The following is a 14,508-nucleotide window of genomic DNA, read 5'->3' as shown; positions in this document are numbered from 1 at the left end:
ATCAGTTCACTAGAGTAAAGAAAGATCCTTAACATGAAGTCCATAAACCCTCCTAGAGTAATTTAAATAGTTCAGATTAATTATCAGTGACTGGTATCACTGTCATTTTCAAGAAGAAATAAAGCCCCCTAAAATGAGGAAAAACTTGAAAAAGTATTTTCCAAAGTATAATCTCTTCTAATTAATTAACTAAAATACACAGCCACAGAAACTTACCTCAAGTAAGACGTTTTAAAATTTGATAAGAAAATACTTTTTCATCATCAGTTTCTCTAATATTAAAAAATAGTCCCCATAACTCTAAGGATAACTCTAAGAATATGAATTCTATTAAAAGCAGAATAAGATTATCAAAATGCTGGTTTAATTTGTCCATTTGACTATAAACCATAAAAGTGCTCCAAAAGGACCATAAGCTAACTTCATTGTAAGCCCACCAATTAAAGGCAAAATAATAGATGCCTATTTAAAATGCACTGCAAAGGACTCGCAGAAATGAAAGAAATACAATAAAAAGTAAAACAGAAGAGAAAAAACAGCCACACACAGAACAAGTGTACTATTGAAAAAGATGTGATAAACTGAAAACCAAGTTAGAGGAAAGGCACACAAACAGGGAGGTAAAGAATTATTAATAGACAAGTTAAAGAAGTTTGCAATATGGCCTACAAATGGCCCAAGGGGAATAAACTGTTTTGGGGATCGCCAATTTAATAAAGTGGGTCACTAGTTTTTAAAAGACAGGAACAAATGAGTAAGATTTTAGAATATTTTAAAAGTGGGTGGGAACAACAAAGATGAATAATGTGATGTTCAAAAAAATGTACAATACTCAATAAATAATGAACTTAATTTCTCCAGAAATTTAGGAATTTAGAATTTAATTTTTTAAATAGAATTAAAAACAAAAAAACCTCTGGAGAACTGTGCAAAGATGACCAGAATAAATAACTCAGTAACAACCTATATCTTCAGAATAATATGTAATACAAGAGTAATTACATGAATATTCAGAAAAATTTGAGCACAGCTATACATAAACTCTGAAACACTACTTTGACCTCTATTAGCATAGACAAAACTCTAAATTCTTACAATGAACAGAAGTATGCCATTAAAAAAAAAAAAAAGAAATCTGCTATAAAGATGGCTAAATTCTAACAAATAGTTAAAATGCAACTTAATTTTCAGGTAATTGTTAAATCTCCCAGGTAAGCTATATCCTGTAAGTGTAGACTTTAAGCATTCCAGCAGCCCAAAAGAACTGTAATAACACATCCTAAAACTATTTTACTACATAAATTCAAAACTGAAATATGTACTAATAGTAACAAGAATTTAAACAACACAAATATATAGGAATTTAAATGTTTCTAATACAAAATTAGGCATCACTGTCAAAAATACATGGCTATCTTATACATTTAAATGTTTTTAGCTGGAAATTAGGAAAAATAAAAAGAAACTAAATATCCTTATCTCCTCTTGCAAAACTAAGTATCCAAACTTCATATCATTTGTCTTATAAATACATAATTTTAAATACAGTTTGTTCAGCTTTAACGTTGGCATCATCTTTCATTCTTCCTTTTCACACACTGTATTTAGAATTCCATCAATTCTTTTGCAATAGTTCTTGAACTTGCTCCCTCTTCAATCATACAGCCCACATTGACCTAGGACCTTACCACCAAAAACATAAATGACATCCATCACTACCCATCTATCTTCTTTACCTGTTCCTCAAGCACTAATACAGTGTTAAATTCCATTGATCCAATGATGTATTCTCAGTACTTACAATACTATAAGCAGTATATGCTCAATAAATACTGAATGAACAAATGAATTTCTATTCTGCAAACTAATGTTCCTGAAATAATACATTTAATCTGCCAATAAGGAATTTTAAATGGCTCTCCAGTGCCTGCCATATGCAGCCTAAATTATACTAGTTAATTTTTAGGTTTTCCATAATCTGGCCTACTCTAGCTATGCAATTTTATATTCGACTACTCCCCAGCTTGGATCCTCTACTAAGACTAGTGCCCTCACCATCTTCCAGATAATACATATACATAATATACTTTTTCCTCAAGCTGCTTCCCTAGCTTAAAACACCCTCCTCCCCTCATCAATGGCTACCGAAGTTCAGTTATTCAAGGTATAATCAAATATAGTTTCCTCCCTATTTAGGTTTCCTAACTATCCATCATTCAAGAGGCCAAACCAAACTTCTAACTAACTTCTAAACTTATAACTTCTGAACAGTAGGGTTCTGTAACGTACACCCACTAACACACACTGAAAAGACACATATAAAATTCAGAAGGAAGGAAGGAAGGAAGGAGGGAGAGAAGGAAGGAAAGAAGGAAAGGAAGGAAGAAGCTAGTAACCAGAGATTTGTTTTCAAATACAAATACATGCCTGGGATGATTCATTATTCACTAATAGATTCATCTTAGTCAGTTATATACATTCAATACTTAACACAAAAACTTAAGTTTAAAATGAGATACTACAAGATTCTGAATCATCACATGTATATTCTATTTACAAAGATAGAAATACAGTTTAATTCATTTGCAAAAATTTTAAACAAAGAAATGGAGAAAATTAGGTTAACCTTCAATTATGAGTAAAGTCAACACTCCACTTTCCCTGAATATTCAAATTAACTAGGATTTTACTATGGTTCACCCTTTTTTAAACCAGTCTTGGAAAAAATAGTTCGGAGTACTGCCTCCATTGGTTTTTCTCCACAACTTCTCATCCTCCACAACCTGGTAAAAATCCAGGTCTTAATCAACTAGGACCCAGCACCTAAAACTAAATCATCATCCTTGGTCCTTCACCACTCAAGGGAAAAGGTATAGTCATGTTGTCAATGATAATGTGAAGTTCAAAAAAAAATTTTGCTAGCCTTCACTAGGAAAGTAAGTCGCATTAAGAATACACCAATTGGGGGGTGGGTGGGGTATAGCTCAGTGGTAGAGTGCATGCTTAGCATGCTCAAGGTCCTGGGTTCAATCCCCAGTACTTCCATTAAAAAAAAAAAAAGTAAATAAATAAACCTAATTACCTTCCCCCACTAAATAAAAAAAATTTTTTAAACTCTAAAAAAAAAAAAAGAAGAAAGAATACACCATTTAAAAATTTCCCAGAAAAACTACTGAGATGTTCCACAAAGTTTAATTTTTAATACAAGGATTATTGTAATCAAAGTTTCAATTACCAGTCTTTATTATCCAGTTTTCTATTTTAATTCAAAATACTAATGCCTATCTCTAGTAGTAATCAAGAGACCATAGCTTCAAAAATAATAAGGAAATAAGTTCCTTCTCAACTTTATTCACTCTAGTCCATTTTATCCACCCAGTACCATGGTCTAACTTTGGCCCTAGATCACCATTCAGAGACACAACCTACAAAATCTCAAATTCTGAAAGTCCCCTCTGACATCAACATCCTACACCACTCTGTCTCACTCCTTCTAAACCCACCTTCCTTCATCCTTATTGCAAAGTCTAACTCTATCGGCCTGCAGCTGATGACACTCCTCACTTTAATGCTCACACTCTATTCATTTTAACTACTCACCTGAAAATATTCTCGCCCACGTCTACCTGTCAATCCTCAGTTATGCATAAACTCCACTGGTCTTTTGTCAATTTCTGAGCGCTAAGCATTACTGTGTAAGTTGCTCTACCATGCTGATTGGCTTCACTACAAATGTGTGGTTTCCAAATCTCAAGTAAGCCATCAACCCTGCATGACAATACTTGTATTCATCTTTAACTGAGTCTCTTTGTGATTTCCTCCCAGCAGCCTTGTGAAATTTTCCACTTTCCTCAAACCTCCAGCCTTTTAATGTTCCTGTTCCCTAGGATATGTCATTGGCTCTCTTATATATTTTTTTTCTGACACCCATAGTCCTTAGTTTCTATTACAAACTTAAAAGCTAATTCTCATATCTCTACATCTCTATATCTCTATTCTAGACCTTTCTCCTGAGCACCAGACCTATGCATATTACCTGCCCACAAGATATTTCTCACTGTTAACCAGACATTCCAAAATAAACTCAAAATCACTTTCTACACTTCCCCTCCCCTCAACTTTTCATCCTCCTGTAATGCTTTACTTACAAAGGCACTACAACCATTCTTCACTCAAGTAAAAAACTTGATAATCATCCTAGACACATCCCACGCTCATTCTCCATACCAAACTGGTAACCAAGTCCAATAACTTCAGCATTCTCTCTCTTCCTTATTATTTCTACATCAGTGCAGTTTTTCTCTCTGTTCTGGCTTTCATAAGCACCAACATCAGTCCTTCTAAAACGCAAATGCTATCTGTTTCAATTCCTTCAATATTCTGTAGCCTATAGTACTGTTTTTCAAGCTGGGGTAAAGTAGTGAGTGAAATCTTTTAAAGAAACAAAATTATCCGGAATCTGTGAGTATCTGTCCATAGACATCATAAGAGTCCAAGGCCCCTATTTGAAAAACTGGCTTAATAAACTAGTTTTAGTCTATGAAAAAAAATCTTTCAATTGTGAATTTTCACTGCAAAAGAATTGTTATTATTATCTCTTGAAAAATAATTTAGATTACTGAAATGAAAACACAAAAATTAGAAGTCCTAAAGACCCCCAAGAATACCTGTGGACCCAGTTTAAGAAACACTAATTGTAATGGTTAATTTTATGTGTTTACTTGGCTAGACCACGGTGCTCAGATATTTGGTCAATTATTATTCTGGATGTTCTATGAAGTTGTTTTCTGGACAAGATTAACATTTAAATCAACAGACTTTGAATAAAGCAGATTGCCCTCCATAATGTGGATGGGCCTCATTCAATCATCTGAAGGCCTTAATGAAACAAAGACTGACTTTCTGCTAGAAAATTGCCTTGAACACAATGCAGTTCTTCCCTCAGTTCATGTAGGCCTACCCCATCAGATTTTGGACTAACCAAGCCTCCACAATCTGAGCCAAATCTTAAAAATAAATATACACCTGCCTCCCTCCCTCTCTCTAAATACATACACATACACACACACACACTCACACCCTGTTGGTTCCGTTCTCTGGAGAGAACCTGAAATAATACACCTCTTTACAGGAAAAAAACTCAATCTTCTTAACATGCTGTCTTAAGGACAGCTTCCCACTCTCCAACTCTTCAAATTCATTTACCATGTACAAGAAGCATACAATCTCTGTTTTGGCCATACAAAATAACATACTGTTACCTGATTCCACCATTTTAATTCACATTTTCAAACTTCTTTTCATGATATTTTCTCTCTTTAAAATGTCCTTCCTCCTACTCCCACTATTTATGACTCCTATTCACCCAGTTGCTCCTACTCAACTTTTATGTCCCAATTCAAGCATTCCCTCTTCAAGAAACCTTTCCTCCTTATAAATAATAACCTCTCTCTGTGCCAACACTGTACCAAGAACATAATCCACTATTCAGCACATATGTCACACTGCAATTTGTTTACATGCTTGTCCCTCTTAGTAATGGACAAAGACCATACCTTATTTAGCATCACATCCACAGCACCTACCAGATAGTTTGTCATAATAGACTTTGTCACAGAATAAGCACTCAGAAACGATTAAATAAATGAACTTATCTTTTGAATGCACCATCCCTTCATCCTTCTCACTAAGTACTGTATTTAGATCTTGGCAAAAGTGATCTCTGCCCCGAGTCCCATTGTGGCCCTCTTCAGGACATGCCCCTCACCTCTGGACAAGAAGTCCACAGAAATAAGAGGATGTACCCTTATGCTCCTTTTCCTTGATGACACTCCATTCATCTGGAACTCTGGAATTTCTTGTTCAAATATCTCTAATCCAATTTCAGGACCTGCACCGGCCTCTTTCCCAGATCTCTCCTGAGGGTGGACCTTGCTACAGACATGTACAACCTTGGGTCAAGGAGCAGCAGTTTGGAGGAGGGAGTACAAGAGCTTGGACTCAGGCATGCATGCAAGATGTCCATAGGAATGCACAGAAGACCTCTTTGTGGTGTCAGAGTTAGGGATGGGGACTGGAGGTTGGGTCCCACCACTTCTGATACAGAACTTTGAGCTTATGAATTCTAAATTCCACAAATTCTTAACTTGAATTTTAATTGTAAGGCTATGAACAAAAATCTCAATATGTTGAACATCATCAGGAAAGTTACTGGAAACCAAACTAAAGGTATGACGTGTATTCTAAAACCACATAAACGTCTTCTTAGCGCAGTGGGCAGCATGTCAGTCTCATATAAAACCACATAAAACCATGGACTATGACTTGTTCATCTTACCACCTCACCTGAGCAAGATATAACAGAGGTGGGGGAAAGATCCAATAAAGGTAATTAAAATAAATAAGGAGACGGAGAGAAAATACAAGAAAAATTAAAATGTAAAACAAACTAAATTGTACAATATTAAACTAGAGAATGTCCTCAAAATTTTGAAAATTAATAAAAGTATATAACATCTTCATTCATTCCTTTGACATTTACTGAAAACTTATGATGTACAAAATCTATGCTAGGCACTGGTGATAACATAACACAAAATCTCTAGCCTCTAAATGCTAACTCTCTAGTAGTCACAGCACTTTACCAATTTGGTAAAGTAGATAAGGGATCATAGGGGAGAGATTAATTAACTCTGCCAAGGGAATTCACAGGGTGTTAAAGGATGAGTAGGAATTTGCTAAGCAAAAAAAGGGGAAGGAAAGCCTAGGGGAAAATTATTATTATTACAACAGAAATAAAAGATATCAACCGCTAACATTCATTGAGCACTTGCTATATATCCTAAGCATTGTGCATAAATCATCTTATTTGATTCTCATAATAACCGTGTCATCCTCTTTTTATCCTGTTTATAAATGAGGAAATTGAGAAGTAAAGTGAGGTGAGACCAACAGAGATCATTCAAAACCAAGCTATGAATGATCATGATTTCTTTGAGGCAACATAAAGAGCTGGTATGGTATAGCACAGGATAATAACAATGACAAAAACCAGCACTGGGGATACAGTGGTCAACAAAACAGAAAATAGATACTATCCCTGCCTTAGCAGAGATTATGTCTACTCCAGGAAGGAAACATTATCTCCCATTTTAGAGATGTAGAAACTGAGATGTGAAGATGCTAAGTAAATTGTTTAAGGTCACACACTGTGTGTGTGAGAAGTGACATCAAGTCTGTCTCATTCAAAGCCCAAATTCATTACACTTTACCCACAGCCTCTCTATTATTCACTCAACAGAAGTGTATTAAAAACCTACTGTATATCAAGCACTACGTTAGGAAGAGAGAGATAAAAGATACAGTCCTTGGCATCAAGGAATTCACAGGTTAGTCAGCAGGGTCAATCACACCAGGAACTGCTATTATCAAGGTTTACTCTCTATATATAGGGTCCTAGAGAAGCACAAGGAGGAGTACTAAGCCCAGCATCAGCCAGGGAATGGCACAGAAGTTAAAGAAAGCAATAGAGAGGAAGTGGAAGAGCGTTCTAAGGAAAGGAAGAGTGTGTAGAAAGGCACAGAGACATATGAGAACACTGCTTGTCTTAGGGAACTGTAAATCTGCTCAATCTCTGGCTATGCTCTGAGGATTGGTACTATGCAAAGATGAAAACAGAGAATCAGGCAGCAGCCAGACCTCAAAGGAGTCTAGACACTTAAGTAATGTGTTTACTCTGAAGGCAGAAGAAATTTATTGAACCATTTTAAAGGTAAGAGTAGCACGATAAAATCTGTTTTAGAGAGTTTCATATGATCACAGATGAGAAGACAACTTGAAGAGGGGCAAGCCAAACATAAGAAGACCAGTCAGGGGCAACTGCATTAATCCCAGACTCAGAGACACATGTGAGAAATGTTTGGGAGGTAAATCACAAAACTAGTAGACAGCAACTCTGACTACATTATGAATGTGTTTTTAAAGAAGCAACAAAGACCATACCAAAATTCAGAGTCAATGCCATACTTGGTAAGACAGCTTATGTATTTTGTAATCATTTTACAGCTATTATAGTCATGAAGTTAGCACAATCTACTTTTGAATCTTAAGCACTGACAAAACTAAGGAACATTTATCAACTTCCTCTATTAAATGGTTTCTTTAGGTACACTTTATGAAGCTGCTTCTCAGGAAATACTTTAGCAGAAGTTGGATGACCATGTGTCATATAAAAATGATTTTCAGAGTAGATGACTTCTAAAGTCCCTTCAAATTCAAGACTCTAAAAGAAGAAATACCATAACAAGTATTTCACAATTACTAGGTATTTCAAGTACAGATCTCTATAGCTATCTAATGGGGCTGAATCACAGAGAGTAATTCCAAATACTATTTTGATACTATTAAAAATTTTTTTTGGTACTTAAAACCCTAACATACTATGTTTTCAACTGCTTTGGTAGTATGAACAGGATTACGAAATCAACTACAATGTCACAAATTCCTTAAAAATTCACAGCAAGTAATATTCTAAATTGGCTGCAGGACTGCATAAAATCTCAAACAGGAAAATGATTATTTCCACTTCACTGTCACCAAGCCCTATGTCTGATAACTAGCACTGAGGAAAAAGGACTTCATTTGGTTGAAGTAGGAAAATGCCCTGCAGCATGCAGAAGAGCTGGCCCATCATTCCAGATCTTTAAAATAGCTTCCCCTTCCCATTAGTTAAAGAGGACGGATGCCATGTCACAAGCTCTTACAGAGGTTCTTTGATTCAAGGAGCTACTCAGTGAAACCCAGGACTGATCCCTGCATACAGTGAATCCCAAATCAGTGAACAGACTCTGAAATTATACAGCAGTCAGTAAAATGGCATAAAGAAGTCAGTTCTTTACTTTCAGATTCTAGGCCGTCACTAAATTAATCAATATTCTTACCCTTAATAAACACTTTAGGTGAAAAAAATAATAATTCTACCGTAAGAATCCTGTAACAAAATTCTATGTCACATCTGAAAGCAGAAATACAAGACTGGCAGGGCAAAAATATAATTATAAGCATATAAACAGATTTCCATTTCTGGCCAAGATGGAATAACAGGAACCAAATTTACCCTCCTGCTTGAAACAACTGGGGGGAAAAAAGACAAAACATATGAAGCATTTTTCAAAACAATGGACATCAGCAACAAAGGACAATAGATCCCTAATAGATGGGAAACATACAAGATGAGTCCTACAACTGCCCCACTTTATTGCCTTGAAAGAGTTTCTAGGCCACAGAACAGGAATAGGGAACCTAGGCAGAGCACAGTGGTCTCCCTGAGTTGAAACAGAACTTAGTCTGGAGACAGCAAGACTGTCATATACAAGGCAGAGTGCCTGAGACAGAGCTACACAGAAAGTTCCAGAGACGTGCAGAGGGTACACCCCAAGTCTTCAGCTGAGTACTTATCAGTGTATACTACCCATGGACAGTGAAAGAACCACCAAAAAGGATTAGAGGGAACACCACCCAGTTCCTGTTCTCACCAGAGTACTCAGAAGGGTTTTGCCTCAACAGTGCAACAAAGACGAAGTGGTACTGCCTAGCACAACTTAAAAGCAAGATCTGAAAAGATCAAATTGTTTCCAAGTAATTTAACTGCATTCCAGAACAAAGCTCAAGAATATTTTTAATGGAATACAAAAACATCCAGCACCCAACAAGCTAAAATTTCAAATGTCTGGCATCTGGTAAAAAATTACCATGCATGCAAAAGCAAGAAAACACAATTCATAATGAGGAGAAAAATCAATCAAATCACACAGCTGGTATTAGTAGACAGGAACATTAAGCCAGTTATAATTGTAGTCTGTATGTTCAAGAATCTAGAGAAGAAAACAGCATGAAAGCTATAGACATGAAGGATATAAAAAAAGACTGAATTTCTAGAGATGGAACTACAACATCTGAAATAAAAAATACACTGGTTGGGATTAATAGCAGGTTAAATATTGCAGAAAAAAAAGATTAATGAATTTAGCAAGATTATCCAAAATGAAACAGAAAAAAGACTGAAAAAACTGAACATCAGTGAACATCAAGCAGTCTGAAATACAAGTAACTGGACTTCCAAAAGAAAGGATGAAAAGAAATATATATGTTTAAAGAAATTGGCCAAAATTTTTTTCCAAATTTGAACTACAAACCCACAGATCCAAGAGGCTCAATAAACTCCAAACACAAGAAATATGAAGAAAAACACATAAAGTTGCATTTACAAAGAGTTCTCACCTGCAAATTCTATAACCAAATGTAATCCAGAAATTACTTACACTGAGGTTAACTTTAAGGTTAACCTATTGGGTACAGTTTCAGCTGACAATTTGATAGAGTACTTTACATCAAACATTAATTTAAGTAAAGTGCTTAACAGAAATCTTGATTTCAAAATTAGCAAAATATAGCTTTTAAAATTATACTGTTACCCTATTAGGCAAATAATTAGGTAATAAACTAAAATATATTTGTGTTGATCTTATTTTAGTAAATTTTTTTTAATATTAAAACATACTTTTTAAAAAATTTCCTTTTCCTTTAATTTATATAGGTCATCCACAACAGAAACAGGACACTGAAAAAACTTTTAAAGAAACTGAGAGGTGGAACTGAAAACAGAAGCAGATTTGAGGTTTGGAATAGAGCTGGTCCTCCCCAAAAAACAACCTGGCAACCACTATTTTGGGACACCATTACTTCAAAATATACATATATATTATTTTAAGTATAAAACTGTACCCAAAGTGGAAACAAGCAAAAGTGCCTGTTTTTAGCACCACAGACAACTCTTCAGAATTTAAAAAAAAAATCTTTCTTTTTTTTTTTTTTTGGAAAAAGAATTATTCAAATTAAAACCATTAAAGGGAAAAACTAAAGTATTTTCCTATTTTTGTGAACATACCTTTTTTTTAGGGTTCAGCATACAAATTCAAAATTTTCTGTCTAAAAACAAACAAGAAGAGAGATATAGGGGAACAAGTTCTGAGTATCTACTGTAATGGCTACCCTTCCTGTCATCTGTGTTCCCTAAAATAGAAGTCAGTTTAATTATTCTACCATTTTGGTTAGGAAATAGTGGGATATTTCAAAGATTAAAAATAGTTCCATAGGAGAGCTGCCAAAAATATATTAATTATCCCTAGAAATAATTAATATCCAAATTCCCTTTTACTTTCTTTAAAATATATACCACATTTAGATAACATATATTTCTTTGGGTGCCTATACAAATAAACACTTTTGGAAAATATGTAGTAGTATAATACAGTATTTCCCTGTAGGATCAATTAACACATACATGAAGAACAGCATACAAATCTCTCCAAGTATACAGACCACAAGTATCTGAGTACACAGACTGAGAAGTTACCAGAAAACAGTAATTTAAGGATTTGACTTATACCTTCTTTTAGGTAAAAAAATCTGAAAAAAACCCTAATATCAAAAAACATAAAACTGACCATTTATATGTTATTAGTCTATTAACAGCAGACTTATTCTCTGCTAACAATTATTTATTAATAATGCACTAAATTCCCACATATATAAAAAGAAAGCCCTGAATTTGAAAGTTCCAAACTACTCTTGTAATGAGGTTGTATTCATGAGAAAGAAGGCTAAATACACATTTTGAGCACACCTGTAATATTCACTACACTGATGTGCTGAGAATGTATGCATGCCACAATACATATAATGGATAAAAATGTAGTTTTTATTTCACTGACTCAGCTACCAATATGATTTCGATATTCAATTGCCACTTCACAAACACTTTCCTACTTAATATAAACCAAATATCATAAACATAAGACAAAGATTTACCTAGTAAATCATTATCTAATTGACATCAAGATTTCAATCTTCTGCATTTCAAAACTAGCTCTAATACTGTAAAATGATCCCCCAAATATTAACCTAATAATTCACAAATAAATCACCTAGACTTTAGTTATTATATGCATTTTAATTACTTGCTACAACAGTCCTCACCAATTAGAATTGCTCTTTGAAATTCTCTCCTCTGAAATCTGTTATTACTTCACCAGTTTCAAATTTTGAGCCATTTATTTTTAGACACAAAGGTTAATAAGAAACATTTCTGCACCAAATGCACATAACTTTACAGTAAAGGCCTTTCCCCACTTAGGAAACTATTCTAATTCTCCCTCTCATCTTACCAAATTATCAAGGAGGACACAATGTGGTTTGAATTTCAGCACTGAATACAGTAAGTCACAATACTTGATTTACAAAATAAAAAATAGAAGTTTCACAATTTTAACAGGTATAATTCCTAGTTTGTGATAAATGGGCTGGGCATGTTAAAATTATCATTCCTTTCAAGGTCCAATTCTTAAACTACCTAAATTTTTCTGGCCAAAGAATTAAATTCGGATCTTAAAACATAAAGTAAGTTCACAGTATGCATTTTTTCAGGGAAAAAAAAAAGTTGCCTAAGAAGAAAGAAAAGAATACTTACATTTGGAGCATGACCTGGTTCAAGAAAACCCCATCCACCAAAGCCACATATTCATCCAGGTTGGTCCCATTTCCTGCAGCCAGAGGTCCAAACGTTTTAACCTAAGAACAGAATGATGATCATCACGACAGAACGCCCACCTCCATCTCTGCAGCCACAAATAATGCCGCAAAATATGCAATAAATAACACCCTACTTACCCAAGTGACCAAGGGGCTGGTCATGAACTGCTCCAGAAGGGGAGTAAAAATCTCGTTCTCCATTTTACAGAAAATGTATTTGAAAAAAGGAACTACCACAAAAATCAGCCTAGGAAATTGGTCACTAAACGGTGAAGAATTAAGTAGAAATCAATGAAAGTCCATTTTGGCACGGGAAAAAAATCCCATTGTGGAGGGGAGAAAAACTCTCCCTCCTCAAAAAACACCCCAGAGGAAAACGAGCCGAAATCCCGAGAAGTGGCTTCGACAGCAGCCACGAGCGGCAGGCTGCTCTAGAAATGTCTGTACCGGGCGAGGAGGGGCAGAGAAAAGGCATCTGGAGGAGGAGGAAGGGAAAAAGGGCTGGAGCAGCAAGACAAAAAGCCCGTCAAGGTTGCCCAGCTCCTGGAGGAGCCAGACCAGCAAGGCTGCCCCCAATGAATTAATCCCAAAGTGGGCTAATTGAAATCCCACGATTGAGACTATGTTAAGGGTTCCGAGCCCCAGGCGACCTCCGCGTTCGGCTCAACACGTTCCACCCACCAGTGGGCATGGAGCCGCTTTGACCCGCGGAGCCTCGCCTGCCCGTAGCCCCTCACCAACGACAGGCAGGGCTCGCCCCTTCCCCCCGAGCAGCCACCATCCCTCCGCCGCCCTCGAGCCTCGCTGCCTGTCTCCTTCCCCTCCCAGGGGGTGGGGGCTTGAATCCTGTCCCTAAGCCACCAATTTCCTGAGCCCTGCCAAGCCTTTTCAGTGCGCCTCTGGGAAGCCCTGGCACAAAATCACCGCCGCGCTCCAGCCTCCTCCTCCGCCCTCTCTGGAGGAGCCGGAGTAACGGCCTCAGAACCGCAGTGTCGCATCACACCCCGCTCTCCGCCGCCCAACCCGCCGTCAAAGGGAGCGCGCTTCTCCCTCCGCGCCCATATCCTTCCGCCGACTCCCCGCCCCTCCGGCGCCGCAGCCTCTCGGTTGTAGGAGAAGAAAACCGCTGCATGAGCGCGCTCCCGAGCGCGCGCGCCCCCAGGCCGGCCCCGCCGCCGCCCAGATCCCGGCGGCGGGCGCGTCGTGAACACGCACTCGCTGCAGCTGCTGCGGTGGCCGGCACCTCGCTCGCGAGCAGGACGGTTGCCAGGGCCTTGGGGGGGCGGGGATGGGAAAGGCCGAGGAAGGGGTCTGTTGCTCTCTCGCTCTTGCCTAATTATGGTTTATATCCTCCCCGAATGCCTTCTTTGATGTGTGAAGGAAAGAGAACGAAATCCCTCTCTTTTAAACATAAGGGGTGCAGACAACCTTTTCCGAACGGTTTGATTTGATCTGTTAAGCGTGCTTTCGCCAGCAAAACGGAAAACTCACTGCAGTAAATAGCAAAGGAGGCACTTCGGCCTCAAACTTGTGGGGGTTTTTTTTTTCCCCTCCTTTTTTTCTTTCTCTTCTTCTTCAAAAAAATCCAGTCCACGAAAGCATGCATGCTCTTCAAAGTTGCAAGTGAATGTAGTAGGATTTTAAATAATCAAAGCTGTCTTTCAACACGTTGGTATTCCCTGACGGAGCAAACGCGATTCAGACATTGTTGTTGGACTATTTGGCGATTGAAGAAAAGCCAAACAAAATCAAGAGCTACTAAGAGGAAACATTTGGAAATCATCCAAGCTGGGTGACAAATAAACAGATTACATATTTGTCATAAATCTCAATGCTGTGCACGACTGGAACCATCAAAGTAATTTTAACAGTTCCCCAGCAAAATCAAATGTTACTCCTTCTCATTCTGAAGGAAAATAA

General features: G+C 37.0%; 1 protein-coding gene across 9 annotated transcripts in view; it reads right to left on the bottom strand.

Moving 5' to 3' along the window:
• The window catches only part of CCDC88A (coiled-coil domain containing 88A), a 105,392-nt gene extending 91,785 nt beyond the window's left edge, over positions 1–13,607 (bottom strand). For 4 of the 9 annotated variants that reach the window (XM_031467046.2, XM_031467048.2, XM_031467049.2 and 1 more), the window contains exons 1-2: positions 12,727–13,607; positions 12,527–12,627 (exon numbers count right to left, since the gene is read on the bottom strand). In XM_031467046.2, coding sequence (XP_031322906.1) covers positions 12,527–12,627; positions 12,727–12,789 — 164 coding nt within the window. In that variant the 5' untranslated portion in view covers positions 12,790–13,607. Of the gene's footprint in view, positions 1–12,526; positions 12,628–12,726 lie in introns of those variants that run through there. The other 5 variants (XM_031467051.2, XM_031467052.2, XM_031467055.2 and 2 more) reach the window with 2 other exon arrangements.
• Positions 13,608–14,508: the final 901 nt, after the last annotated feature.

The sequence above is a fragment of the Camelus dromedarius genome, chromosome 15 (assembly GCF_036321535.1).
Source record: "Camelus dromedarius isolate mCamDro1 chromosome 15, mCamDro1.pat, whole genome shotgun sequence".
Lineage (NCBI taxonomy): Eukaryota > Metazoa > Chordata > Mammalia > Artiodactyla > Camelidae > Camelus > Camelus dromedarius.
Note: the sequence above shows the minus strand (reverse complement) of the source record. Positions and strands in the feature narration are given on the sequence as shown.